The sequence below is a fragment of the Alosa pseudoharengus genome, unplaced genomic scaffold, assembly GCF_046254945.1.
Source record: "Alosa pseudoharengus isolate Yale_2024_CS ecotype anadromous, Long Island Sound unplaced genomic scaffold, YU_APseudo_1.1 YU_APseudo_1.1_scf_13, whole genome shotgun sequence".
NCBI lineage: Eukaryota > Metazoa > Chordata > Actinopteri > Clupeiformes > Clupeidae > Alosa > Alosa pseudoharengus.
Window position 1 is genome coordinate 29,578,617 of NW_027468598.1, and position 26,918 is coordinate 29,605,534.

The window sequence follows — 26,918 nt, forward strand, 5'->3', positions numbered from 1 at the left end:
CGCATTTTAAATTTGACACTTCTAGCGCTAATTTGCTAGCCTGGAAAATCCAGACCCTGATAATCTAGAAAGATTAAGATTAAAGGGACACCAGGCAACGTTTTCGTGTTAATTAATCATCTTCGTCGGTATATGGTTAAATGACTCATTACGGGGCGAATGAAGGCTCTCTCGCCCGCCCCTACTGCCTGTAGGAAGAATGTCCCACTTGCAAGTTCGGTGTATCCTACCCGCCGACCGAAGCAGGATCAGTTTACACCACAGAGGCAGGCTAACGGGTTTCCGAGATTTTTCTTTTTTCCTTTTTTTTAGAAGTAACGGGTACTCACGTTATGGATAGAAATGTAGTGGAGTAAAGAGTACAATATTTGCCTCTCAAATGTACTTGAGTAAAGTCATGAGTACTCCCCAAAAATGATACTCGAGTAAAGTACAGATCCCTCAGAATTGTACTCAAGTACTGTACTCAAGTAAATGTACTCCGTTACTGTCCGGCTCTGGATGGGGGTCACTATTGAGATTCTGTCAGCGCAGATCCATACTCATAATGATGAAAGAGTGAGGAGGGCTGAAGAGAAGCTAGCTAATCTGAATGGTCCACTTGTCATTACTCAATCAACGTCATATCATATGGTCTTAAGTTTTTGTTTATAACATATGTGTATTGATATTGTATGAATATTTATTTTATTATTCATTAATATGTGTTCAACTTAACATTTTTGGAAACACATTGTGTTGCACAAAGATTTTTATTGATCCAGATACACTGTATATTTTTACTACTTAAAGTGTGACTCTCGCCAAAATGCAACCAAGGGTATTTTTGTGAATGTACCCGAGTCAAACTTTCATTTAAAAGCATAATTTGGACGGAAGCGCCACTTTTAAGATTGACCGTATTGTGCTTTTCGGGTCAAATGGTCGTTTTCGGGTCAAATTTTGAATGGGAGTGCTAGGGGCATCAAAATCGCTATTTAGTGCTATTTTATCGATATTTTATCAATATTAACACTAATAGCTGACGGTACACTTTGGATTTTGGCATTAAGCTGCACATTGGTTTTCTGGCCTTTCACAAGTTTGTTTAAACATCCACAGCTCAGACCCAAGAGCTTTGGATTTAGAGATGTCACTTGCTTGTTTTGCATTCTGTTTTGTGCAGTATATAGGCCAATTGGAGTCACATTCTGTAGCATTCACAGGCACACCAGCAATGTTGCTGAATCTGCATGATATCTGTATAACACTGACAAGAACTTCCCAATTACCAGTCCACACCTGAATGTGCGTGCCTCAAAACGTGGTAGTGTGGTTGCTATGATGTTGGTAGGCTGCCTGTCAACTCATAATGACTTTGAATCTTGAATTTTCAACTTTCTTTCCTATTATTTTGACTTAGTATCTTGTCATTTTGACTTAATTTTGACTATTTTTTTTCAAGTGGCAGAAACAGGCTTCCATACATAATTTTGACTATGTCTGGCTTCCATACATAATTTTGACTATGTCTGATACAGATGATGATGATTCCTTTTCATTTGTTAAGCCTCAATCAATAAAAAGCACCAATGTCCTTTCAGTGAAAACCTTATGTATAATTTGTGTTGCTATCTCATTAATATATCAAAACATACATAGATGCAGAAGATGCATGAACAACAGCACTGCCAGTTGACCCACTGCATTCCAATAATTTTATCATCAGTATGTCTATGAACAGCACATTCCATCAACAGCAATGGCCATGGCCCATTGACCTTTCTCTGGCACACAATTCCTACAAACAACCGCACAGCAATGATCTTTTTGTCCTAAATGAACTTCCTCTTCTTGCTCTGTCTCTCCAAGGCCAAACTGCACAGGTCCTCCATAGAAAACACACACAGGTCCTCCACACAGAAACTACTGCACAGGTCCTCCATAAAAATAAGTGTTACACAGGTCCTCCATAGGAAAACTGTTACTTTCACAGGTGCTGTGAAGGGTGTACTGCAGACTTCACAGTTCTGTTTCCCATGATGTTTTGTTGAGTCTTTCTTCAGTCGTATTTTTACATCTGGTTTTAACTCTAGGTGGCAGTATATCTCTGTATATGACCATACATTTTTGGTGTTCATTGCTTCAATTCATTTTTCATCCACTTGTTGTTGTCTTTGTCACTTCCTGTTCTGTTTTCCCAGAAAGCTGTAAATATCCCTAATGGCTGTGCTCAATGTGGGGTGGAACTCAGTGTTTAGCTCAGCCCACGTTGATCATGTCCCTCACCGCCTCAGTCTGTCATTCAAGTGTACATCAGAGGTCTGAGCCCAGCCCCAATCTACACACTGCAGCCAGGGGCTTCTCTGGCCCTGCTTCATGCAAAATCTGTACTGTCCACTGAACTGCACAAGAAATTCCAGCCCAGAACACAGAACTGTGCTCGTATCCTATGCTGATGGGAACTGTGCTCGTATCCTATGCTGATGGGAACTGTGTTGATGGGAACTGTGCTCATATCCTATGCTGATGGGAACTGTGCTCATATCCTATGCTGATGGGAACTGTGCTGATGGGAACTGTGCTCATATCCTATGCTGATGGGAACTGTGCTCGTATCCTATGCTGATGGGAACTGTGCTGATGGGAACTGTGCTCATATCCTATGCTGATGGGAACTGTGCCCATATCCTATGCTGATGGAAACTGTAAGTGGCACTCCTTCTGTCTTCTGTACAGTATGCCAGTAACGGAGCATGTGTCTAGCAACTAGTATGACTCGACCAAAAAGTATCCAAACTCAGAAAGCTTATTTTCAAATGTTTACTAAAATAGCCCTGAGACAATAGGGAAGGGAATGCATAAATGATCACTCTATTTAGATGATATGTAAGGGATAATGTATTGTCCATCGGTCATTATGTGAAAATAAGTCAGAATAGAAAGCAGAGGAGCCTTGCTTCATTCTGAAGGGACTTATATGACCGGCAGACAATACATTAACCCGCTTATTATTACATTACATTACATTTGGCTGACACATTTTTAACCAAAGCGACTAACAACATGGTAACAGTTAAGTATTAAAGCAATTCTCTCAACAATTTTAGGACAATTTAAAAACGGTAGAGTACAGTAAGAATAAGTGCATCAGTGAGTGCTGTACTATACGGCTAATTGATCACAATGGGGTGGGGATCAAAATTGGCAGGAAGGAGAAAAAAGCTCATGGTGGACCAAAACAAAGGCAAACAAAGGCAGACAGAGGCAGTCAAAACACAGAGAGAGCCAGCAGAGGGCCACAAGTGAACAGAGTCTCAGGACAGGGATACTGACAGAACAGCTTTTAATCCACATGTATCAGACCAGTCTCAGTTATAGCTTTGCTAGATCAACCTTTGCTAGTCATCCTCATAGTCGTTGTCTATGGCAGTTGGGCCATGCAGCTCTTCTACATTCATGTCTTCTTCCAGGTCTCCATAGAAGTTCTCAACTTCATAATGAGACTCACCTGGTCCATTGTGAAATCTGTATGTGTTTGCAGAACCTGTTCAAATGGAGTGTGGCAGACCACAAAATATTCTTAATGTGGAAAAAACTGGTTTAGGCATTAGGCGTTATATTATAATGGGTTAGTATTTCAATGCATTACATGTAGAATAAGTTCTACTCATAGAATTATTTTATTAATGAGATGGTTTCTGACACACTGTGTGCAACAGTGTTCATCTGAATTGTGTGCATGTATGTGTCACCTAAATGTTTTTTCTTCACCAGGTACAGGATGGCAGGGATCAGCAAAAGTAGGAACAACCCTGAAATCACTCCAGATGCAATGATGGGGGCCAGGGATGCTGTACAAGAAACACCAAGTTACATGAGCAAACAAGAAACAAACAAACAAATAATACACAAGTTCTGGATGTTTACCTCTTACGATGACTGTCAGTGGTGCTGTCTGTGTTGACTTGAAGGTGCGGCTGGACACAGTGACCTCATAGACACAGCTGTAGCTGCCCTGGTGGGAGTAGTCTGCCTCAGGAATGTAGAAGGAGGCTGAGTGGTTGATGGCGAGCTGAGTCCTGGTCCTGTTAGACCCATCAAAGATGAGGTGGAAGGAGCCTCCTTGGTGCTGTGGCTCAGTAGAGCAGATGAGGGAGAGGCTGTGGCCCCTGGTCACCTCTGGCCCCTGAGGCCCCCAGAACAGCCCTCCATCTGGGGCACTGAGAGAGATGTTGGGGTGCACAAGCACCACTGGGGAAAGTTTATCAGTGGAGGATTAATATGAGATAACTAGCCAGTGATTAAAGCTATAGATTGGCTCTTTATATAAGTAAATGGTGCCTTGACAATTTTCTTAATAAGCTCAAAATGAATTGTAATTATTGGACAGTTAGAACAGTTAGAAAGTGAACAATTTTAAATATTACAACAAAAAAAAAACATAAAACTGAAATATATCCATATATGATATATAATCATATTACCTATTACAGAAAGGCTGATAGTAGCACTTTGGGGAGATGTGAATTCACGACTGGAACCCCTTATTTGATACCGGCAGTAGTAGGCTCCTTCATGGATAAAGTCCACTTGAGGAATGGTGAAGAGGGCAGAGGTTCCAGTGGAGATCTTTGTCTCTGTAAATGACCCAGAGAGCTGCTGTAGGGTGAATGTACCACCCAGGTGCTGTGTGGAGGTGGAGCACCTCATCTGGACAGACTGACCCCAAGAAACCTCTTTGCTGGTTTCCAGTGTAAGACTTGGCTTCTGTAGTACAACTGAAAATACGTTAGAGTGAGATGCAATAAACAAACAAACTAGAGGGGCATTTGGAGAGCGTAGACCTCTGCCAATGGCAAACGTCTCTTATAATGTTAACAAAAGGAATATGAATACTTGTACTACTACCATTACTACTACTGATATTACTACTGCTACTACTACTAAATTAATAACCAGGCTGCTGGAAGATTAACTGTTTTAAATAAATCAACATCCTAACCACTAAGATCCGAAATATGTCCATATATGATATATAATCACATTACCTATTACAGAAAGGCTGACAGTAGCACTTTGGGGGGATGTGATTTCACGACTGGAAACCCTTGTTTGATACCGGCAGTAGTAGGCTCCTTCATGGATAAAGTCCACTTGAGGAATGGTGAAGAGGGCAGAGGTTCCAGTGGAGATCTTTGTCTCTGTAAATGACCCAGAGAGCTGCTGTAGGGTGAATGTACCACCCAGGTACTGTGTGGTGATGGAGCACCTAATCTGGGCAGACCGACCCCAAGAAACCTCTTTGCTGGTTTCCAGGAAAATGCTTGGCTTCTGTAGTACCACTGTAAAATGAAGTGCAGAGTATAGTGTGAAACAAGACAAACAATACAGAGAAAACACAATAAAACCCACATGATAGCATGGCAGGTTTTTAATTGTGTTACATAGTTGACAGAGGTGGCATAAGGGTCCTTTTAATAACTACGCTTACTTGCTTCCAACCTCACTTTATGATAGTGTGTCTGGTTAACTGACACCTCTTTACTCACCAACAGTGATGCTAATGGACTGGCTACGAGTAGAGGAGGAGGAGTGGGCACATGTGTAATTGCCCTGGTGAGAGGAGTCCACATTAGACAGAGTAAACGTAGCACTGCTCTGGAGGAAACTAAGAGCCTCTGAATTCACATTGACTCCATTTCTGTACAGAAGTAAGTTGCCATTGCACCGGCTTGCACTCCTAGAACATTTGATCTGAACAGTTTCTCCAGCTGAGACTGTTGAGTATGAGGAGATGAGAGAAATGGAGGGACCTGGAAATGGAAAAGAGAGTTGTATACAATTGCAGAGATTGACCTCACTGGCTATTTCAACATTTCAATAATAATATGTATATTCACTCACCTGTAGCAGTACAAGCCACCCCTACATCCTCTTCATGCTTACAGTCAGGGTTGCTATTGTAGGAGCACTGGGTCAGAGACTGTTCAGTTAGAGAGCATGCAACATCATCCATCAAAATCTCTCCAGTCCCTGCACCATAGAAGGCTGACCCAGGGGCATTTATAGCACAGCCGCATCCCAGCTCTCTGCACACCACCTCAGCATCACCCATGTCCCAGCCATCATCACACACAGTTCCCCATTGGTTAGAGAGATACACCTCCACTCGACCTGAGCACCGACCGTTCCCATTCACCAGCCTGATCTGGGCAGCAACTACAAAAAAACACAACAGACACAACCCTCAGTTAATACATGACTGCCAAATGCTATTATACCATCATGAATATCTTGATGGTTGGAAATATTGTGCAAAAGGTTTAAATGTTTAGTTTTGTTTCAATACAGTTCATGCACTGCTGAAAAGGATTGAAAAGAGTTTGTGTAGTCATTGGGGTACTTCACTTACCAGATGCTGAGGGGACACTGACAGAAATAACTAGTAAAGAGAGAAACAAACCAAGAGGTGTTGTATATAAACATGTAGATAAAATCAGATGTGATACTTGTTGTATGCTAACACATAACAATAAGCATGTAATCATAACATGACATGTGACACATTAATATAAATTCTGATTCCAATTTGTAATGACTGTTCAAATGTAATGTTAAATTCCACATAACCTAGACAATCATTGTTGTCATATGGTCATACAGCATGTTCTGTGAAATGCTTGGTGTCTCATGCGAAAGCCTTAAGTGTACTGTATACTCGCTATTCCCGACCTGTAGCGCGACATTGTGACGTCCTCCCCCAGAACATTTTCAATTTGTTTGATGTGATTTTCTGTATTCTGGTGCATTTTGGGGATGGCCAATACTTTAATTCAATCAGATTCATAGCCTACCCTGGAAATCCAGAGTTCTCGCGAGAGCACAATTTGAATTGTGCCTGCAAGATACTCTGGCCACGAGCAATGATCCAAATTTCTTCTATCTCTCGAGCGAGGGGGACCAATCAAATCGGTGTAGGCGGGACAAAGGCGAGCTACACTGATGACGACAGTGCTGCGACGTCCGGAATCATCTAGAAAACATTGCAAGATGGCTACCGATGAACACCAGTTGTTTGAAACAGCTTTGGCCGCTACAATAAAGGATTTAGATTTGGCTTTTCAACTAAAAGAGGAGCAGAAAATCGCCCTCAAATCGTTCCTTTGCAAGAACTGGATACGTCACACCGTGAATTGTTGTGATTGGTCGTAGCGTTATCCAACTGCGTGCAGTGAGAGTTTCAAATGCATGCTTGGTGCCGCCCCTCGAATTGGGCCATTTTCATTACTCGTGGCCAGACCCTTAATCTGAAAGATTCCAGGGTCTGGTTTACCAGGCTATTCATACATCCTAACGTGTTGATATTGAGGCAATGATTCCATAGGCCTGTGCACTAATACATCCCTGTACTCGCCGCGTGTGGTAGTCGTGACACTAATGGCTTGGGCCCCTGGGCCCTGGCAGGCCTGTGCACTAATTCATCCCTGTATTTGCCGTGCGTGGTAGTCGCGACACTAGTTGCAATATTCTCCTGAACAAAGGTGTCGCTGTTGTGAAAAGGCTATCGCTACCTACTTTACAGTACATAGAAGAGGCAATCTAAGCTGTCAGTAGCATTGCCGTCAATGGCAGTAAAAACTACTAGCCTCTGTGATGATACTTCAGACTTCGGTTGCTGCTATTCACAACTCATTACCATCTAGTTTCCAAGGTGTGTGCAGCTAGCTAGCTAGAGAGATAGATAGGCAGATAAATACTTTATTCATCCCGAGGTGTGTGCAGCTAGCCAGCTAGAGATATAGATAGGCAGATAGATACTTTATTCATCCCGAGGTGTGTGCAGCTAGCTAGAGAGATAGATAGGCAGATAGATACTTTATTCATCCCGAGGTGTGTGCAGCTAGCTAGAGAGATAGATAGGCAGATAGATACTTTATTCATCCCGAGGTGTGTGCAGCTAGCTAGCTAGAGAGATAGATAGGCAGATAGATACTTTATTCATCCCGAGGGAAATTTTAGCTAGCTGGCTGGCGCTGATGAGTTTGTGTAATTTCCTAAAGTGGAAAGAGATTTGTTTCAGGTCTTAGCAGATATCCTTTGGTTGAAAATAAATCTCTTCTATTCTTTCCTCTTAATTCCACGTGTTGCAACTCTCGCAGTAACTTTGTTAACTTATCCAACAAACTATTAAAAATTCACGACTGTAGATTGTGCAATGCAGTCGTTTGTGGTGTTCCACAGCCAACCCACACACCCAGCTTCCAATTTCAGCTTTTTCTGTTTTTCAACAATTCTTACAATTTTGTACCTTTTGTAAAACTCTTTGCACAATTTTCCTTTTGTAAAATTATGTAGATGTGTGTGTTTATGGCAGTAGGAGAGAGTGTGATCCATAGCCTATATAATGTGTTCTCTCAGGATATAACATTGATCTCAACACTACAGTTATAACAATTAAAAGCCAATTTGAATTATAGTTATTGAAAATATTAAATGTCAGATAAATGAATGTATGTATGAGTTATGGGCTGTAGTGGAATTAAGGAGAAAACTCAAAAAAGTATGTCACAATTTGCCATTGCTGTTTCTATAACACCCCTAAAAATGTTCATACCACAGAGCAATTCACCTTACACATTCAGATTAAGAAAAATGATCTTATTGTTACCTGAGACTAGAGCGAGTACAGCCATCCACATCTCCCCCATTGATGAGAACAGGGCCGGATCGCCCTATACACACACTATGCACGTTGCGTAGGGCCCCGCAAGTTAATCAAGCCCCACTCCCCGTCTCCCCTTTAGTCAAACTAATACAGTTATAGAAGATGAAATCAAATTACCCTTCAGGGCATGAGAAACGGAAGAAGAAACTTCACGAGAATGAGCAACGGGAACAACAGTCGGGTAAACTTTTGTTCGTTCCTTGGTTTGATGTCAAAAAACATCAAGAGTAGCCTATAGCAATGTTAAGTTGATCTGCTTATTTGCATCTCTCCAGCGTGTGTTGGTGGCCTAACAGGGAAGTGAATCCTGTGGCTTTCGCAAAAATTGTGAAATATAACCACATAATTCCGTTTTTTGAATGCCAGTGACCGGCTACATAAAAAAAAAAAAGAACCGTAGGGTCTATCTTTTAAATGTGTTTATCATGAAACTAGCAGTTTTTCAGCAGAAACATGCAAAGAAGACCTGTCTAAACGAATGGGTGATTTCACTCTTCCTATACTCTTCCTATATTTTTAAAGCAAAATGTAAAGTAGCCTATGAATTAACTTTGATTTGCTGTGCTGCATAGGCTACTGGACAATAGATGCACCTGGTAAATTATATGAAGTATTACAATAGTCTATCAGTTGAAAGAGCCAGTCCAGTACACATGTCTTTGGCAGGTAACCTACTACAGACACAGGTGAAGAACAGTCAGCCTCAGCCAGTAGGCCTACTAGCACAAAAGCATGCTACCCACACCCTAAAGCTGTGAAGTTGATTCAAACAAAATTATTTTTCTTTCCCGTTTTTGCCATATGGGGCAAAAATGATATTAAGCAACTTCTGTCGACATCCAAAATGGGGTGGGATAATTGTATTGGGAGCACCGGGGTGTCAGGTGTGACTTTACGCCGCTCCGTCTGGCATCATTTGTCTTGTGTGTCAATGTCTTGTATGTGGAGTGTTTTGTGTTGTACTCTGTGGATGAAAAATGTGCTAAATAAATACTTACTTACTTTACTTGCTTTAAAAGGTTGGAAGACACCTTAGCAGGATTTTGCTTAGGGCCTCATAGAGGTCTGACCCGGCACTGGATGAGAATTTCATGAAATGGAAAGGGCTTCCTCTTTCTCAGTTTCTTTTAGCCTCTTTTAACCAGACCGCAGTCTAGTACTGTAGGCTAAGTCGTCAAAGCCATGTCAACAAATTAAACTTTTTGCAGTTTGATTTTATGAGAAAAATTAAAATTATTTTATCAGGAAACAGTCTTCGTATCATCTTCAAATTCATTTTGATGAAATATGATCATGAAGGACAGATAAATATATGTGTTGTTCTTGTAGAAGCCTAGTTAATTATTTGTTACCCAACATTATTATTTTGATAATTAGAATATTGTATTAACATGCTTAAATATGTAAATTCTTAATTTAAGTTATGTACTGTATGACTTTTATTTAATTCCTTACTGTATATTTATTTGTCAGTTCATCTGTAAGGAGAATTGCACTAAAATTGGCTATGTAACATAGACAGTCAGGCGATGGAGCAACATAGTTTTCTGACCGACAACGATAAAGAAGGTTAACTTGATCAAGATTCCATTTATAAAAGCCGTAAAAGGGGAAATAGGGTGACTTTTTATAGGCACAGTATCTACACTCTAAACCAACATCCACTCGTGCATATACTGTACACATTCTCTTTTCCATCTTCCACCTTACATCCATTTTACAAACTCTTCTCCGTCATTGCCATCATATCCAACTTTACAGGCTAGAACCAGAAGCCCTATCATATTTCCTAGACACTCTTTTCTAACTCTTTTTATAATAGTCAATAAATTTCAAGGTTCATCTGGTGTTGGCGTCCCTTTCATGTTTGCTGCCCATACGAGCCTGGGTCGTAACATGAAATTGGGTTTGCAATCCCACTCTCTCCCCTGACACATTCACACACTTTGGTGCGCGCTCCTGTGAACTCAGTGAGGGCTTAGGGCTGTCCCACTGCAGAAACTGTGAAGTGCTTGAGGGCTCACACCCTTTCTGAGCCCTTTCCCCAAGACGCTGTATGTGGACACTTTACTCAAGACGAACGAGGCTGGAAACTTGAAAAAAAAAAACATCAGTAAACAACTGCCATAAAATGGAAATGATTTTTTTTTATTTCCCCTTGGGGATCAATAAAATATCTATCTATCTATCTATCTATCTATCTATCTATCTATCTATCTATCTAAATGTGTTTACAACACATTTTTTGTATTGTCCATTTAATGATAGGTCCTACTGGCCCACATGTTATTAGCATTTTGAACCCGGCACACCTTGCAGTGTGAGTCTGTGTGTGTGTGTGAGTGTGAGTGTGTGTGTGTGTGTGTTTGTGTGTGTCCTTGCAAATTTGGGGCCAATCCCAAAGTGAGCCCTGAGGACTGAGGACTAAGGGCTCACAGACTTAATTGATCTCAGGTGCGAAGTGAGTGAGTGTGTGAGGCCACATGGGCTCAGATAGGTATAAATGGGATTGGGACAGCACTTCACGATGTTTAATAACAAAGACGTTGCTGCACACCAGCCATGTTGCTAAATCTGCATGATATCTGTAGAACACTTCCCAATCACCAGTCCACACCTGAATGTGTGGGCCTCAAACTGTGTGGTTGCTGTTGCTAGGCTGCCTGCCATCTGCAGGTTTAGAAGATTTTAGAGGAACTATGGTGGGTGTACTGCAGACTTCACAGTTCTGTTCTCCATGATGTTTTGTAAGTCTTTTTTCAGTCGTATTTTTACATCTGGTTTTAACTCTAGGTGGCAGTATAGCTCTGTATATGATCATACATTTTTGGTGTTAATGGCTGCCGTTCATTTTTCATCAACTTGTTGTTGTCTTTGTCACTTGTTACTTTCTGTTCTGTTTTCCCAGAAAGCCACAAGTACCCCTGATGGCTGGGCTCAATGTTGGTCAGTGTTGAGCTCAGCCCACGTTGATCATGTCCAACACTGCCTCAGTCTGTCATTCAAGTGTACATCAGAGGTCTGAGCCCAGCCCCAATCTACACAATGCAGCCAGGGGCTTCTCTGGCCCTGCTTCATGCAAAATCTGTACTGTCCACTGAACTGCACAAGAAATTCCAGCCCAGAACACAGAGCTGTGCTCATATCCTATGCTGATGGGAACTGTGCTCGTATCCTATGCTGATGTGAACTGTGCTCATATCCTATGCTGATAGGAACTGTGCCCATATCCTATGCTGATGCTGTGCTCATATCCTATGCTGATGCTGTGCTCGTATCCTATGCTGATGCTGTGCTCATATCCTATGCTGATGGGAACTGTGCCCATATCCTATGCTGATAGGAACTGTGCCCATATCCTATGCTGATGCTGTGCTCATATCCTATGCTGATGCTGTGCTCGTATCCTACGCTGATGCTGTGCTCGTATCCTACGCTGATGCTGTGCTCATATCCTACGCTGATGCTGTGCTCATATCCTATGCTGATGGAAACTGTAAGTGGCGCTCCTTCTGTCTTCGGTATGCCACTAATGGAGCAGGTGTCTAGCAACTAGTATGACTCGACCAAAAAGTATCCAAACTCAAATCTTCTTTTCAGATTTTTAGTAAAATAAAATGCATCAAAATACAAAATGAAACGTCGGTAATCTGGTTCCTGTATCAAAATGCTATTTTCATATACTAGTTAGCTCTCTTTATCGTTATCGTTGTCGTCGGTCAGAAAGCTATGTTGCTCCATCACCTGACCGTCTCATACTATGAACACATGCGTCACATGACCTGGCACATGGCAAATTCTGGTGCATTTCTCCTTACAGATGAACTAACAAATTACAGTAATGGATTAAATTATATTCATACATAACTTAAATTATGAATTTACATATTTAAGCATGTAAATACAATATTCTAATTATCAAAATAATAATGTGCAACAAATAATTAACTCAAATAGGCTCTTACAGGAACAACACATATGTTTATCTGTCATTCACATGACATATTCCATCAAAATGAATTTGAAGATGATATAAAGACTGCTTTCCTGATAAATTACAAAAAGTGGCAAATTTATTTGCTGACCCAGCTTTGACGACTTACTTGTCTGTGGTCTGGTTAAAAGAGGCTAAAAGAAACTGAGAAAGAGGAAGACTTGACCATTTCTTGAAATTCTCATCAAAGGGGGAGATGTCGATGGCTGTACTCGTTCTAGTCTCAGGTAACAATAAAATCATTTTTCCACTACAGCCCACAAATCATACATACATTCCTAGCATTTATCTGAAATGTAATATTTTCAATAACAATAATTCAAATTGTGGTTAAATGTAATGACTAGTGTTGAGATCAATGTTACTAAGATAATACATATGGAAAATAATGTTGTTTTCCCTTTAAGTTTAACATGCTTTCAACATAATCCAAATGTGTATTTGTCTTATCAAATATCAAATCAAACATTTATTTGTTCTCAAATATCTATAAGAAAAACAGCCTGTATCCAAAATCTAGAAATGAAAGCAAGAATGTGTTGTTTGAACAAATTGATAGCTCTAGAGTTTTCAAGAAGGGGTCAGCAAAGGTGATCCTACTGCCAAAAACACACACATCTACATAATTTTACAAATTTGAAAAACAACAAAGCTAACTTTGGAAGCTGGGTATGTGGGTTGGCTGTGGAACACCACAAAGCAGACTGAACTGCACAAACTAAGACTTTCGCATGAGACGCCAGGCATTTCACAGAACATGCTGTATATGAACAATGTTTGTCTAGGTTATGTGAAATTTGACATTACATTTGAATAACAGTCATTACAAATTGGAATCAGAATTTATACTGATGTGTCACTTGTCATGGCAGTTGGGAATATATGCTTATCTTTATGTGTTAGCATAAATTCAACAAGTATCTCATCTGATTTTATCTACATGTTTACATACAACACCTCTTGGTTTGTTTCTCTCTTTACTAGTTCTTTCTCTCAGTTTCCCCTCAGTACCTGGTAAGTGAAGTATTTCCCCAGTGATTACACAAACTCAAAAGTTCTCTTCAATCCTTCACAGCATTGCATAAACATATAGTGTATTGAAACAATAAAATCAGTAAAATCTCCCATCTATACCTTTTGCCCAGTATATTTCCAACCAACAAGATATCCACCCACCATGATGCTATAGTGGCATTTGGCAGTCATGTATTAACTGAGGGTTGTGTCTGTTGTATTTCTTTGTAGTAGCTGCCCAGATCAGGCTGGTGAATGGAAACAGTCGGTGCTCAGGTCGAGTGGAGGTGTATCTCTCTAACCAGTGGGGAACTGTGTGTGATGATGGCTGGGACATGAGTGATGCTGAGGTGGTGTGCAGACAGCTGGGGTGTGGCTGTGCTATCAGTGCCCCTGGGTCAGCCTCCTATGGTGCAGGGACTGGAGAGATTTGGATGGATGATGTTGCATGCTCTGGTACTGAACAGTCTCTGACCCAGTGCTCCTACAATAGCAACCATAACTGTGGCCATGGTGAGGATGCAGGGGTGGTGTGTTCCATGGAAGGTGAGTAAATTTGTATAATGGCATCAAAGTAAACTTGATGAAAAAATCAAGCAAAATGAATCTTTGTGAATGTGACTCTTCTCCATTTCCAGGTCCCTCCATCTCTCTCTTCTCCTCATACTCAACAGTCTCAGCTGGAAAAACTGTTAAGATCAAATGTTCTAGGAGTGCATACCAATGCAATGGCAACTTACTTCTGTACAGAAATGGAGTTAATGTGAATTCAAAGGCTCTTAATTCCTACCAGAGCAGCACTACATTTATTCTGTCTAATGTGAACTCCTCTCACCAGGGCAGTTACACATGTGCCCACTCCTCCTCCTCTACTCATAGCCAGTCCATTAGCATCACTGTAGGTGAGTAAAGAACCAGGCACACAATGATAAAGTGGAGGAAATAATTGGGTTAATGGACTAATCACATCAATTGTAAATCAAGTTAATCGTAGTTATAGGGATCCATATGGGCCCCTGTGTTAATTACATATATAACATGATCACAAACCTGCCATGATATGTAATGATGTTTTCTCTGTATTGTTTGTCTTGTTGCACTCTACTCTTCTTTTGCAGTTGTACTACAGAAGCAGTAACGTTACTAGTAGTCACAGAGAGTAGCATAGGTCTGCGCTCTCCAAGTGCCCCTCTAGTTTGTGTGTTTGTTGCATCTCACTCTAACTTCTTTTCCAGTTGTACTAGAGAAGCCAAGTCTTTCACTGGGAACCAGTAAAGAGGTTTCTTGGGGTCAGTCTGCCCAGATGAGGTGCTCCATCTCCACACAGCACCTGGGTGGTACTACATTCACCCTACAGCAGCTCTCTGGGTCATTTACAGAGACAAAGAGAGACACTGGAAGCTCTGCCCTCTTCACCATTCCTCAAGTGGACTTTATCCATGAAGGAGCCTACTACTGCCGGTATGCAACAAGGGTTTCACGTCGTGAATTCACATCCCCCCAGAGTGCTACTGTCAGCCTTTTTGTAATAGGTATGTGATTACATATCATATATTGACATATTTCTGTGTTTTGTTAAGTAATGCTGTAAAGGTTTTATGGGTTTGGACATAAGTTCAAGTTCAAGTTTAGTTTATTCGTCACATGCATGATTTTACATGTACAACAGCAGTGAAATGTAAAATGTAACATCTCCAACTGTGCTGGGAGACAGAATAAAAGACAATATAATAAATAGAAACATAAAAACATGAAACATAAAACATACTGTCATACTGTCCAATTAAAACATCAACTAAAAAGTGCAAGAGTAATGTATGCAAGGATATGAAGGACATATGGAGTTAGGATATTAGCAGTTATAGGATATTGCTTTATAGGAAAACTTCCATCTTATAGTATGTGAAATGTGCACTTTTTAACTGCAATCCCAGATCCTCAATGCATAACGCAGTGTACTATTCAATAATTACATTTTTATTATTATTTTTTTAAGTATTTTTTGGGGCTTTTTTGCCTTTAATGAGACAGGACAGTGGAGAATGACAGGAAGCGAGTGGGAGAGAGAGTCGGGGTGGGATTCGGAAAGGACCACGGGGCGGGAATCGAAGCCGGGTAGCCGGCATATGTTGCAGGTGCCCCAGCCAGCTGTGCCACGGCTGGGGCCTACAATACATTTGTGGTTGTTAAGAAAGTTGTCGAGCCATTCTTAGTCACGTGTAATCTCATATCAAACCTTCACTGATAAACTGCCTCTTTCCCCAGTGGTGCTTGTGCAGCCCAACATCTCTCTCAGTGCCCCAGATGGAGGGCTGTTCTGGGGGCCTCAGGGGCCAGAGGTGACCAGGGGCCACAGCCTCTCCCTCATCTGCTCTACTGAGCCACAGCACCAAGGAGGCTCCTTCCACCTCATCTTTGATGGGTCTAACAGGACCAGGACTCAGATCACCATCAACCACTCAGCCTCCTTCTACATTCCTGAGGCAGACTACTCTCATCAGGGCAGCTACAGCTGTGTCTATGAGGTCACTGTGTCCAACCGCACCTTCAAGTCAACACAGACAGCACCACTGACAGTCACCGTAAGAGGTAAACATCCAGCACTTGATATTATGTGTTTGTTTGTCTGTTGATAGCACACGTAGCTTACTGTTTCTTGTACAGAATCCCTGGCTCCCATCATTGCATCTGGAGTGATTTCAGGGTTGTTCCTACTTTTGCTGATCCCTGCCATCCTGTACCTGGTGAAGAAAAAGTGTTTGAGTGACACACATACACACACCATCCAGATGAACATTATAGCACACAGTGAGTCAGAAATCATCTGATTAATGTATAGTACTTATCCTACATGTAATGCATTGAAATACTAACCCATTATAATGTAACGCCTCCAATGCCTAAACCAACCTTTCTCCTCTCCAACCTTTTCCACGTTAAGAATATTTTGTGGTCTGCCACACTCCATTTGAACAGGTTCTGCAAACACATACAGATTTCGTCATGAACTAGGTGGGTCACCTGATGAAGATGAGATGAACACAGTCATGCCTGCTGACCAGAGCGATCATGGAAAAGACACTGATGGAGATCTGGAAGAAGACTATATGAATGTAGAAGAGCTACATGGCCCAACTGCCATAGACAACGACTATGAAGCGCATGACGTCGATCAAAACTACAACTGAGACTGGTCTGATACATGTGGATTTAAAAGCGGTTCTGTCAGTATCCCGGTCCTGAGACTCTGTTCACTTGTCTCCGTCTGCCTTTGTTTTGGTCCACCATTGGTCTCCTTTTTTCAATTTTGATCCCCACCCCATTCTGATCAAGTAGCCGTATAATAAGCGGGATAATGTATTGTCCGCCGATCATGTGAGTCCCCTCAGAATGAAGCAAGGCCTGTCCGCTTTCGCGTCGGGTTCCTGTTTGGCCTGTTTGGACTTATTTTCCGATAATAACAGATGGACAATACATTATCCCAATTAGAGTGATAATTTATGCATTTCCTTCCCTATTGTCTCAGTGCTGCTAGAACTTCGATCCTGCCTGTTTTGATTCCCACATGTTCTCCGTTCTGATTGTAGTACCCTGCTCTGTCTGTGATTCCTTGTCAGATGGTCAGTTGTGCGCTCGTCCAGTCCATGCTCCCAGTCAATCTGACACCCGCCCAGATTGGGCAGGTGCCCGCCTAATTGGGCTTCTTTTGACTTGGTTGGGCGGGGGAAAATAAGCTTTAGGCGGGCAAATACAATTTTGAGTTGAATCGTTCTCTATGACAAAATTGTTGTTGAGGCGTTGTTTTGCTGAAGAGGGCGGGTTTTTGAGCGTGATTGGGCGGAACCCAATCTGGCAACACTCCTCCCAGTCCGTCTACTGAGATGGCAAAATAAATAAATAAATAAATTCTGCTACTGCAGTGATCACCCTCCACGGTACCTCTGACAGCTTCTCAGCCTGCAGAGCCACCTATCCTCCCTCACCCCCCACTACAGCCTGTGCAAGTGTTTTTCTATGGAGGACCTGTGTAACAGTTTTTCTATGGAGGACCTGTGCAGCAGCTTTTCTATGGAGGACCTGTGCAGCAGTTTGGCCTCAGAGGAAAGAAGGTAGAGGAAGCTCATTTACAATAATAAAAAAAAAACATTGCTGCGCCAGTACTGTGAGTAGAGTGGCTAGTAGAGTGTTGTCGTTGTTTGCAGGAATTGTGTGCCAGAGAAAGCTCAAAATGACATGAGCAAAAGCCTGGTACAGCATGGCCCAGCCATTTCTGTTGATGGAATGTGACGTTCAGAAATTAACTACAACATCAGATAAAATCATTGGGATCCAATGGGTCAACTGGCAGTGCTGTTAATATAAAAACGTCTACATCTAGCGTGTTTTGATGTACAGTATTCATGCAACACATTTTATAAATGAGGTTTTCACTGAAAGGACGTTGGTGGTTTTTATTAATTGAGGCTAAACAAATGGAAAGGAATTAATATTTATAAGCACCAAAGTGTTGCATTATCAACTCATGGAAGAAGAGGTAACTGCAGACTGCACAGTTCTGTTTTTCATGTCCTTTTGCTGTGTCTTTTTCGGTCATATTTTAATCTTTGGTTTTAACACTAGGTGGCAGTATATCTCTGTAGATGACCGTACATTTTTACTGTTCATGGCTGCAGTTTATTTTTCATCCACATGTATTGTCTTGTTACTTTCTGTTCTGTTTTCCCAGCAATTACCCCTGATGGCTGCGGTCAATGTGGGGTAGAATTCAGTGTTGACCTCAGTGCATGTTGATCATGTCCCATGTGAGAAGTGAAAGAGTCTCAGTTGTAGAACTGTAAAATAAGTGTGTATATGTTTTCCAGTAGTCTGGGAGAAAATGGTCTGTGTTCTGATGAAAACACTCCCATCATCTCCTGTTGATCTGGAGATATGATGATTGGTCCATGATCTCCATATGTGAATACTATGTGTTAATTATGCTAAGTTGGTTTTAGATAAAAGGGGAGAACACAGATTCTTCTCACTTCTCTTTACTCTTCTTCGACTCTGCCTCTTTGACTGGTTAGGCTCTGCCCTGCCTGCGCACTCTTCTGGAGGCCTTGCTCTCTCTATTCTCTCTCTCTCTCTCTCTCCTTTATTTGGGGTTTGTTTCTTTATGTTTGATGTTTGTTTTACCTGGTGTATTTGACATTTGTTTGACATTCTAATTTGTTTATTTCTTAAGTTTACATTTAAATTTGTTATTTGGTTAAGCTTACTTTGTTCCTTTGTTCCTTTGTTACAGTATGTAACAGTATGAGTACTCTACTTACTTTACATTCAACTTAAACGATATTGGTCACATTTACCCTTATGGTTTACTGGTTAATAAATTGTTAATTCAGCACACCAATTACATATCTCTCTTCTCGTATGCCATGCCAATACTCAAGTACATCCAGGGATGGATTACTGCACGGGCCTACCGGGTCCAGGCCCAGGGGCCCAAGGTGTCAGGGGGCCCTGAAGCCCAAGCCTTTGCATGGAATCATTGCCTCAATATCAACACATCAGGATGTAGGCTATGAATCTGATTGAATTTAGTATTGCCCATCCCCAAAATGCACCAGAATACAGGAAATCACATTAAACAAATTAAAAAATTTCTGGGGGAGTACCCCCAAACCCCCCTTCCACATATGCGACAATTAGTGGGGAGCCCTTAATACATCTGGGCCCAGGGGCCCGAAAGCTCATAATCCGTCCATGCCTGGTCCCTACACCTGAGAACCACTGATGTACGTTTTTTTTACTGTACGGTATAATGCTGAATGAGCCAAACAAAAATGTATGCAGCAAAATTTTGGTTGGCCCCACCAAATCTCACTCCAAGGTTTTTTGAAAAGTTGGCAGCCCTGGCTAATTTAGTTTAACGTCAGGTCTTTGCTAACGTCATACCGTAGTGTTAACCAAAGATTCTAGAGTGCTACGCTCATTTTTAAAAGATGCATTTAATCCAAAGTCATGTCTAGTGAGACAGCTCTCTATGTAGGAGGGAGGCAGTAGGCAGCTGTCTCCCGTTTCGAACACACCCATTAACTGTAATTATGAGCCCGAGCCCGATTTCAACCCGACATTTTTTTAATACATGGTTATATCTGACGTTCTCAAATGTGGGCATGTACTTCGGATATTTCTACAGGGGACATCATCCTCAATTTGTTGAACTTGGGCCAGAGGAAAATCCAATCTTGTGCGTCATGTTCAGCTGGATTTTTTCCACTAAATACTCAGCATGTCTCTGGCGCACAAAGGCTTGCTGCGGAGAGTTGGTGGGAGAGGGCTGGCAATGTCTCTTCAGTTTCTCAAATCAAAGGCAGACCAGGTTCATGGTTGCATATTTGTCGCCCTCCAACTCTCTCTGGGCATTATAGAATGGCTCCAAAAAGGTGACCAGAAAACTCAATGCATCAGGAGCAATATTCTCGATGCGTGCAATCTCACCGCGGGTCTCCAGCTTCTCCTGTAGCTCTGGGTATATGTCTTGCACTGACTTGAGTGTGAGATAAACTGTGCTAAATCATGTCTCCCCCATCTGTAGCACCGTCTTGGATAATTGCGAAACCAGGCCAGATTGTTTTAAATATCTGACTAGACCTTTGGCAGCCGATATAGTCTCACCTATGTCAGGCGCGTTGTCGGCAAGTGCGTCTGTTTGTAGACCATGGCGAAGAACCGTATTTATTAGATGATCCAGACAGGAAAGCTTTCTGTACGGCTCCAGGGCTTTGACAATGTTACTGCCCTGATCGGTCACCCACACTATTCGGCTGAGGGAGCAAGGGTCTAGGCCAAATGTATTCACCAGCAGGCGCACTAACTCGCGCCTGATGTTCTTCCCCATTTTCGCTTCCTCAACGGGAAACATTGCGGTTGTTAGAGTTTTGGAGACTAATTGATAATCGCGGGAGATATAATGGCACGTTATAGCTATATAGCTTAGCTTTCGGTAGTCGTTCGTCCACATATCCATGCTCATCCCTATGTCTCCGATCTTTAGAGCATCTTTGAGAGTCTGTGTCAGAACTTCCCTCTTCTCATCAGCCTTTTCAAGGTAATGCTTGGAAACGGTGCTGTGGTGAGGCAGGACGGACTGGGCCGACACACGACCATATGTAGTACCAACATTAATTAATTCTTGAGCTATAGCCTGGAAACCCTGGCCACTTACAACGTAAAATGGCCTTATGTCCCTGCAGCAAAACTCCACGCATTTCTCTGTGAGGGCTTGCCTCGCCTTCATGGGTATACTTGGTATAGTAACAAAAGAGGATATTAAAGGCTGACTATCATCCTTTTTGGCAATGCAATCCTGCTTCATGTGTCTGTTCATCGTTGACGTCCCTGTTTTTTTGCTATCATAGGCTAGCAGCATGCTGCACTTAATGCACTGGACAAAGCCGACACATATGTTGTCACTGCCCACAACTTGTTTGAAATGGTTCCATACCTCAGACTTTCCTCCAGACTGGCTCAAAGTTAATTCTCCTGTTTTTAGTTTATCCTTAACATCTAGAGGCTCCATGTTGCACCTTAGCTGCACAGCACAGCAGGCCCGTTGTGTGATGCGAGCGAGTGGAGGAGACACGTGAACTGCAACATGTGTCGCGTCTGTTTTTTTTTACTTTGTGTAACTTTGTACACATTTGTTACTTAGGCCTACTCAGCTTAATATATATAGGCTTATATTTTTGTTTATGGAATAGATTTCTCATCAGATTAGGCCAATAAAGCAATGATTTAAAAAAAACAAAAACACAAACGCTCGACCCGGCCCGAGTATAGTGTTGGGAAATATTTGGACGAGTGAATAAAAAAATAGAAATAATTATCCCAGAAAGTCCCAGAAATATGACTTGAATAGAAGTTAGTTAGTTATTAACTAGATGTACCGCAGAGCGATACAAAATATGACCGCCGCCCAGTCCAGCACATTTTTTCCACAAAAATAAATCACGCTGAAAGGCCTATATGATTCTAACTGTCTCACTAAATTGCATTATCCACACTCAATTCTCACTGATATCTGCTAGACAACAAGTACCAAAACATGATTAGTTCATAGATTTCACATGTAAAATTCATTTTATACAACCCCACCTCCATCTTGCCTGTTCATAATTCTGAGAAATTCTTGAATTGTGTGCATGTGTGCATGTACATGTTTATGTTATGTGTGTGTGTGTGTGTGTGTGTGTGTGTGTGTGTGTGTGCGTGCGTGCGTGCTTGTGTGTGTGCCTGTGTATGTGCCTGTGCAAGCGTACATATGTCTACTGTGTGAGTATGTGTCATACGTATGATTACTGTGAATGCATGTGTGTGTGTGTGTATCTGTTTGTGCACATGTGTGTACATGAAATGGGTTAACATGACCCCTGGAGGCAAACATACGGAAAAAAATGGTCATCCTAGTCCCTACAGTTCTGAAGATATTCACAGAGAACTGTGTCTGCCCTACCCTCCTTTCGGGGGTCCAGTCCAGCGGGGGGGCTACAGATCAAAACGAAAAACGACGGTTCCATGCTATCCATGTGGGGTTACATGCCCACCAAGTTTTGTGTACCCCGGTCTTTCAGTGTCCCGGGAATCCTTGTTGGTGTACGTCACTAAATGTACACATACATTATTTTATTGTAAGGCCCCCCATGAACGAAAGTACACAAAACTTGGCATGCATACGGAGGGTGTCATTATGATCCTACACTTCCAATTTCGTGCAGTTTTGACTATGTTAGGTCACAGATACCTGCGATTACAACACCTCATTTTTACTTTTTTGTGTTTAACTAGGTGGCGCTATACATGAAATGAGTGGTTATGGAATGGGTTGACATGGCCCCTTGAGATCAACATACAAAAAAAAAATGGTCCTCCTAAACCCTACGGTTCTCGAGATATTCACAGAAAACTGTGTCTGCCCTACCCTCCTTTCGGGGGGTGCAGTCCAGCGGGGGGGCTACAGATCAAAACGAAAAACGATGGTTCCATGCTATCCATGTGGGGTTACATGCCCACCAAGTTTCGTGTACCCCGGTCTTTCAGTGTCCCGGGACTCATTGACGGAAATTTGGGCATGTGAAAAAGAAAAAAAAAAAAAAAAAATCTGACTAAACCTATATGACCGCCGCTTCGCTGCGCGGCGGTCATAATAACTAGAAATGCAATTCCAAGGAATTACCAGTGCATGAAAATGCTAAAGTTGTGATGTAAAATATCATGTATAGTTAACACAGATAATACAGAGATGGTTACTACGATGATGCTAGGATAGACATGGTGGTTGCATAGCTTAATAAAAGTTGATAGTTTAAAAGTAGACTGTTTAAAAGCTGAATGAAGATAGTTTAAAAGTTGTTGATAGACAGTAGATAGTTTAAAAGTTGTTGATAGACAGCTAGTTTAATAGATAGTTTAATGATAGTTTAAAAGTAGACCATTTAAAAGTTGAAGGTAAATAGTTGAAAAGTTGTTGACAGACTGGAAGTTTAATGAATGTTGATATTCAAATAGTTTAATGGCCTATAGGTAGATATTTGACGATAACTGAAAGTTGGAATGGCTCTAATGTTTGCTAGTAGATATACTAAGATTTTTAACTATGCTAACCATGCTACTTAGCTAATGTTTTATAGCAGTGCTAGCAATGCTAACATGCTAACCATGCTACTTAGCTAACGTTTTCTAGCAGTTTTCTTAAACATGCTAACTATGCTAACATGCTAACTATGTTAACCATGTGACTTAGCTAACCTGTCTTATCATTTTTAGTAGTTATGCTAACTATGCTAACTAGCATGTTAACAATGCTAACACGCTAACTATGCTAACCATTTGACTTAGCTAACCTAGCTAATCATTTTAAGTAGTTTTGCTAAAAATGCTAAAAATATTAGCAATGCTAACTATGCTAACCATGCTAACTAGCTACAGTGGGTAGGAGTCATAGTTGTTGACAAGTGTTGACATAGTTGATGACAAGTTAAAAGTTGTTGATAGACAGCTAGTTTAATAGATAGTTTAAAAGTAGACTGTTTAAAAGTTGAATGTATATAGTTTACAAGTTTAAAAGTTAAATGTAGATAGTTTAAAAGTTGTTGATAGACAGCTAGTTTAATAGATAGATAGTTTAATGATAGTTTAAAAGTAGACAATTTAAAAGTTGAATGTAAAAAGTTCAGTAGTTTAATGGGTTACATTAGTAGTTTAATGGGTTACACAAATGCCTTTAATTCTGAATAACAGGACAACGTTCCATATCAATGCTTATGAATGGTAACTATAACAACCATAGTAGGACGACGGTTGCAGCGCTCAAGAATCTTTTGGTTGCAGGCTTCCCAACAATGGAATCAACTGTAAACAAGCTGCGCGTCGGGGAGTTTTTGCCCTTCGCCCTCGTCCATTAAAGGAGAATTCCGGTGTGATATTGACCTAAAGTGTGTTGAAACATGATACCGAGTGTGAACGTATGTCTCATAGCCCATCTCGGCTTGTCCCCTGCACTCCAAAATCTGGTGCTAGTTAGCCGATGCTACCAACAGCTTGTTCAATGGTGGTGCTTCGGCATCGGGCTAGCCGTGCAAATAAATCACTGTTTTACACCATTTACGAGGCTCAATAATTCAAGATGGCTGCAAACGCTAAACTTCGTGAAGATACTGTCTGTATAAATCGTCTTGTAAGTAAGCTTTTTCAAAGTTCTCAATGTCTCGTTTTAAATGTCAGGGCCTTCGGTAGTATACCAATGAAGTGTGGAGATACATTGAGCCTCGTAAATGGTGTAAAACAGTGATTTATTTGCATGGCTAGCCCGGTGCCGAAGCACCACCATTGAACAAGCTGTTGGTAGCATCGGCTAACTAGCACCAGATTTTGGAGTGCAGGGGACAAGCCGAGATGGGCTATGAGACATACGTTCACACTCGGTATCATGTTTCAACACACTTTAGGTCAATATCACACCGGAATTCTCCTTTAATTCCGTATAACAGGACACCTCGGCGGCCGTTATCCCTTACTTAACGGCCGTATTATGATGTCATAATGGGCAATGTTAAGTCTATGGGGATTTTTAAAAAGTTTTTCTTTAATAGTTTAAAAAGTATAAAAGTTTCAAAGTTGAAAAGACATACCAACCTGATCTGTTTGAAGACCTACGTTACAAAGTTTGAATGAAGTTTCTAAGTTAAACTGTTCAAGAGAAATTGCGTACGGAAAAAGTAGTAAGCGGAATAAGAAGAAGAAGTAGAAGTTGCCTAGGAAGAACAGTACAGTGCATTTTCATGCACTGTAATAAGAAGAAAAAGTTGTTGCCTAGGAAGAACAGTACAGTGCATTTTCATGCACTGTAATTATTCCACTGCTTGGTTGAATTTCCTATTGTCCTATGTAATTTAGAATGACCATTAACCGTATGTTATTTGCACACCTATGAAGAAGATCCATTTTGTGGGCGGTATCTCCGCTTCGCATTACATTGTTTGCAGGTAGGCCTACATTTCATTCCGTTTTCGATGGCAAACGCGAAGCAGCGCCAAAACAACCACCAGTGGACAAAAAGAGTATTACATGTGTACTGTTAAGACTCGCCATAGAGAATAAATGGGGGAAATTGCGGAGGTTATACTGTAGTATACCTTCAATCTACACACTGCAGTCTGAGGCTTCTTGAAAGCAGTTGACTCTGGCCCTGCTTCATACTAAATCTGTACTGTCCAGTCAACTGCACAAGAAAGTCCAGCCCGGACTGTGCTCATATCCTATGCTGATGCTCTGCTCGTATCCTATGCTGATGGGAACTGTGCTCGTATCCTATGCTGATGGAAACTGCTCATATCCTATGCTAATGGGAACTGTGCTCATCCTATGCTGATGCTGTGCTCATATCCAATGCTGATGGGAACTGTGCTGATGGGAACTGTGCTCGTATCCTATGCTGATGGGAATTGTGCTCGTATCCTATATGCTAATGGGAACTGTGCTCATATCCTATGCTGATGCTGTGCTCGTATCCTATGCTGATGCTGTGCTCGTATCCTATACTGATGGGAACTGTGCTCGTATCCTATGCTAATGGGAACTGTGCTCATATCCTATGCTGATGCTGTGCTCGTATCCTATGCTGATGGGAACTGTGCTCGTATCCTATGTTGATGGGAACTGTGCTCATATCCTATACTGATGGGAACTGTGCTCATATCCTATGCTGATGGGAACTGTGCTCATATCCTATGCTGATGGGAACTGTGCTCATGTCCTATGCTGATGGGAACTGTAAGTGGCGCTCCTTCTGGCTTCTGTATGCCACTAATGGAGCAGGTGTCTACACTCTTAAAAGGAGTGTGTTGTCCCTATCTGGACACAAAGATGTGTTAAAAAGACAACACAAGTTGTGTTGATTCAATGCAAGCTGTGCTATTTGCAACACATTTTGTGCAACAAATTTAAAAAGGAGACAACACAAACTTGTGTGGTCCCTATCTGGACACAGAGGGCTCTATCATGACAGTCAAAAGCGCATTGTCACACGTCAAAAGCTTATTCAAATTTAGTAGGATGTCCAGTCCACATTGGGAGGGTTTTCGTTATCAAACGTCGAGCACATGGCGCGACAAGGTGTTCCTAGGTTTTTTAATCAGTCATGGGTGTGTTTGGGGCGTATAACATCATTTAAACCAATGAGAATGACATCTGCCATTCCCTTTACCAGCGCAAAGCGCGATGTCAAATAAATGCATCGGTATTTTGACATTCAACGGCACATTTGAAGGAGGCTGCTTGCGAGACCGTATGGAATAGTAATTCCACTAAACCATGCTTTACTAAAACCTAGCATAGCCTTCACGCATTTGCACTTGTCTATTATTTGAACTCATTGGCAAAGTGAAACTAACTTCACCATGGTGTCAGTCAACGACAGACAGTTATATGCAGTTACTTTCACAGGGTACAAAATATGGCCCAGAGATGTGTTAAAACAACGCAAGTTGTGTAAGCAAGAGTGTAGCAACTAGTATGACTCGACCAAAAAGTATGTTTACAATGTAATGTAATGTTTACAAAATAAAATCCATCAGCTTCGCTAGCGGCGGTCATAATAATATTCATACATAACATAACTACATAAAGGAACAACACATATTACAGTATGTGTAGCCTATCTGT

General features: G+C 41.4%; 2 protein-coding genes across 3 annotated transcripts; one reads left to right on the plus strand and one right to left on the minus strand.

Moving 5' to 3' along the window:
* Positions 1-2,778: 2,778 nt before the first annotated feature.
* LOC143122022 (uncharacterized) lies at positions 2,779-8,893 on the minus strand. Of its 2 annotated transcripts, XM_076282801.1 has the most exons (9): positions 8,651-8,893; positions 6,395-6,424; positions 5,887-6,201; positions 5,532-5,795; positions 5,031-5,324; positions 4,467-4,760; positions 3,910-4,233; positions 3,735-3,833; positions 2,782-3,526 (listed from the first exon to the last, which is right to left on the minus strand). In XM_076282801.1, exons 1-9 carry the CDS (start codon positions 8,688-8,690, stop codon positions 3,381-3,383), a joined length of 1,806 nt encoding a protein of 601 aa, XP_076138916.1. In that variant the 5' UTR covers positions 8,691-8,893; the 3' UTR covers positions 2,782-3,380. The 2 variants fall into 2 exon arrangements, with proteins under 2 accessions (XP_076138917.1, XP_076138916.1); XM_076282802.1 differs by lacking the exon at positions 5,031-5,324 and having other exon boundaries at positions 2,779-3,526.
* A 3,982-nt stretch (positions 8,894-12,875) lies between these two features.
* LOC143122023 (uncharacterized) lies at positions 12,876-17,552 on the plus strand. The gene is made up of 8 exons (XM_076282803.1): positions 12,876-12,928; positions 13,686-13,715; positions 13,947-14,261; positions 14,354-14,617; positions 14,951-15,247; positions 15,981-16,304; positions 16,380-16,523; positions 16,692-17,552. Exons 1-8 carry the CDS (start codon positions 12,898-12,900, stop codon positions 16,901-16,903), a joined length of 1,617 nt encoding a protein of 538 aa, XP_076138918.1. The 5' UTR covers positions 12,876-12,897; the 3' UTR covers positions 16,904-17,552.
* Positions 17,553-26,918: the final 9,366 nt, after the last annotated feature.

Coding starts and splice junctions, on each gene's coding strand:
- LOC143122023 (XM_076282803.1), top strand. CDS start 12,898: ATGTCGATGGCTGTACTCGTTCTAGTCTCAG. Junction 14,618..14,950: donor GTCCATTAGCATCACTGTAG/GTGAGTAAAGAA, acceptor CTTCTTTTCCAG/TTGTACTAGAGAAGCCAAGT. Junction 16,305..16,379: donor ACTGACAGTCACCGTAAGAG/GTAAACATCCAG, acceptor TTTCTTGTACAG/AATCCCTGGCTCCCATCATT.
- LOC143122022 (XM_076282801.1), bottom strand. CDS start 8,690: ATGGGGGAGATGTGGATGGCTGTACTCGCTCTAGTCTCAG. Junction 6,202..6,394: donor CAGTGTCCCCTCAGCATCTG/GTAAGTGAAGTA, acceptor GTTTTTTTGTAG/TTGCTGCCCAGATCAGGCTG. Junction 3,527..3,734: donor GGTGAAGAAAAAACATTTAG/GTGACACATACA, acceptor CCATTTGAACAG/GTTCTGCAAACACATACAGA.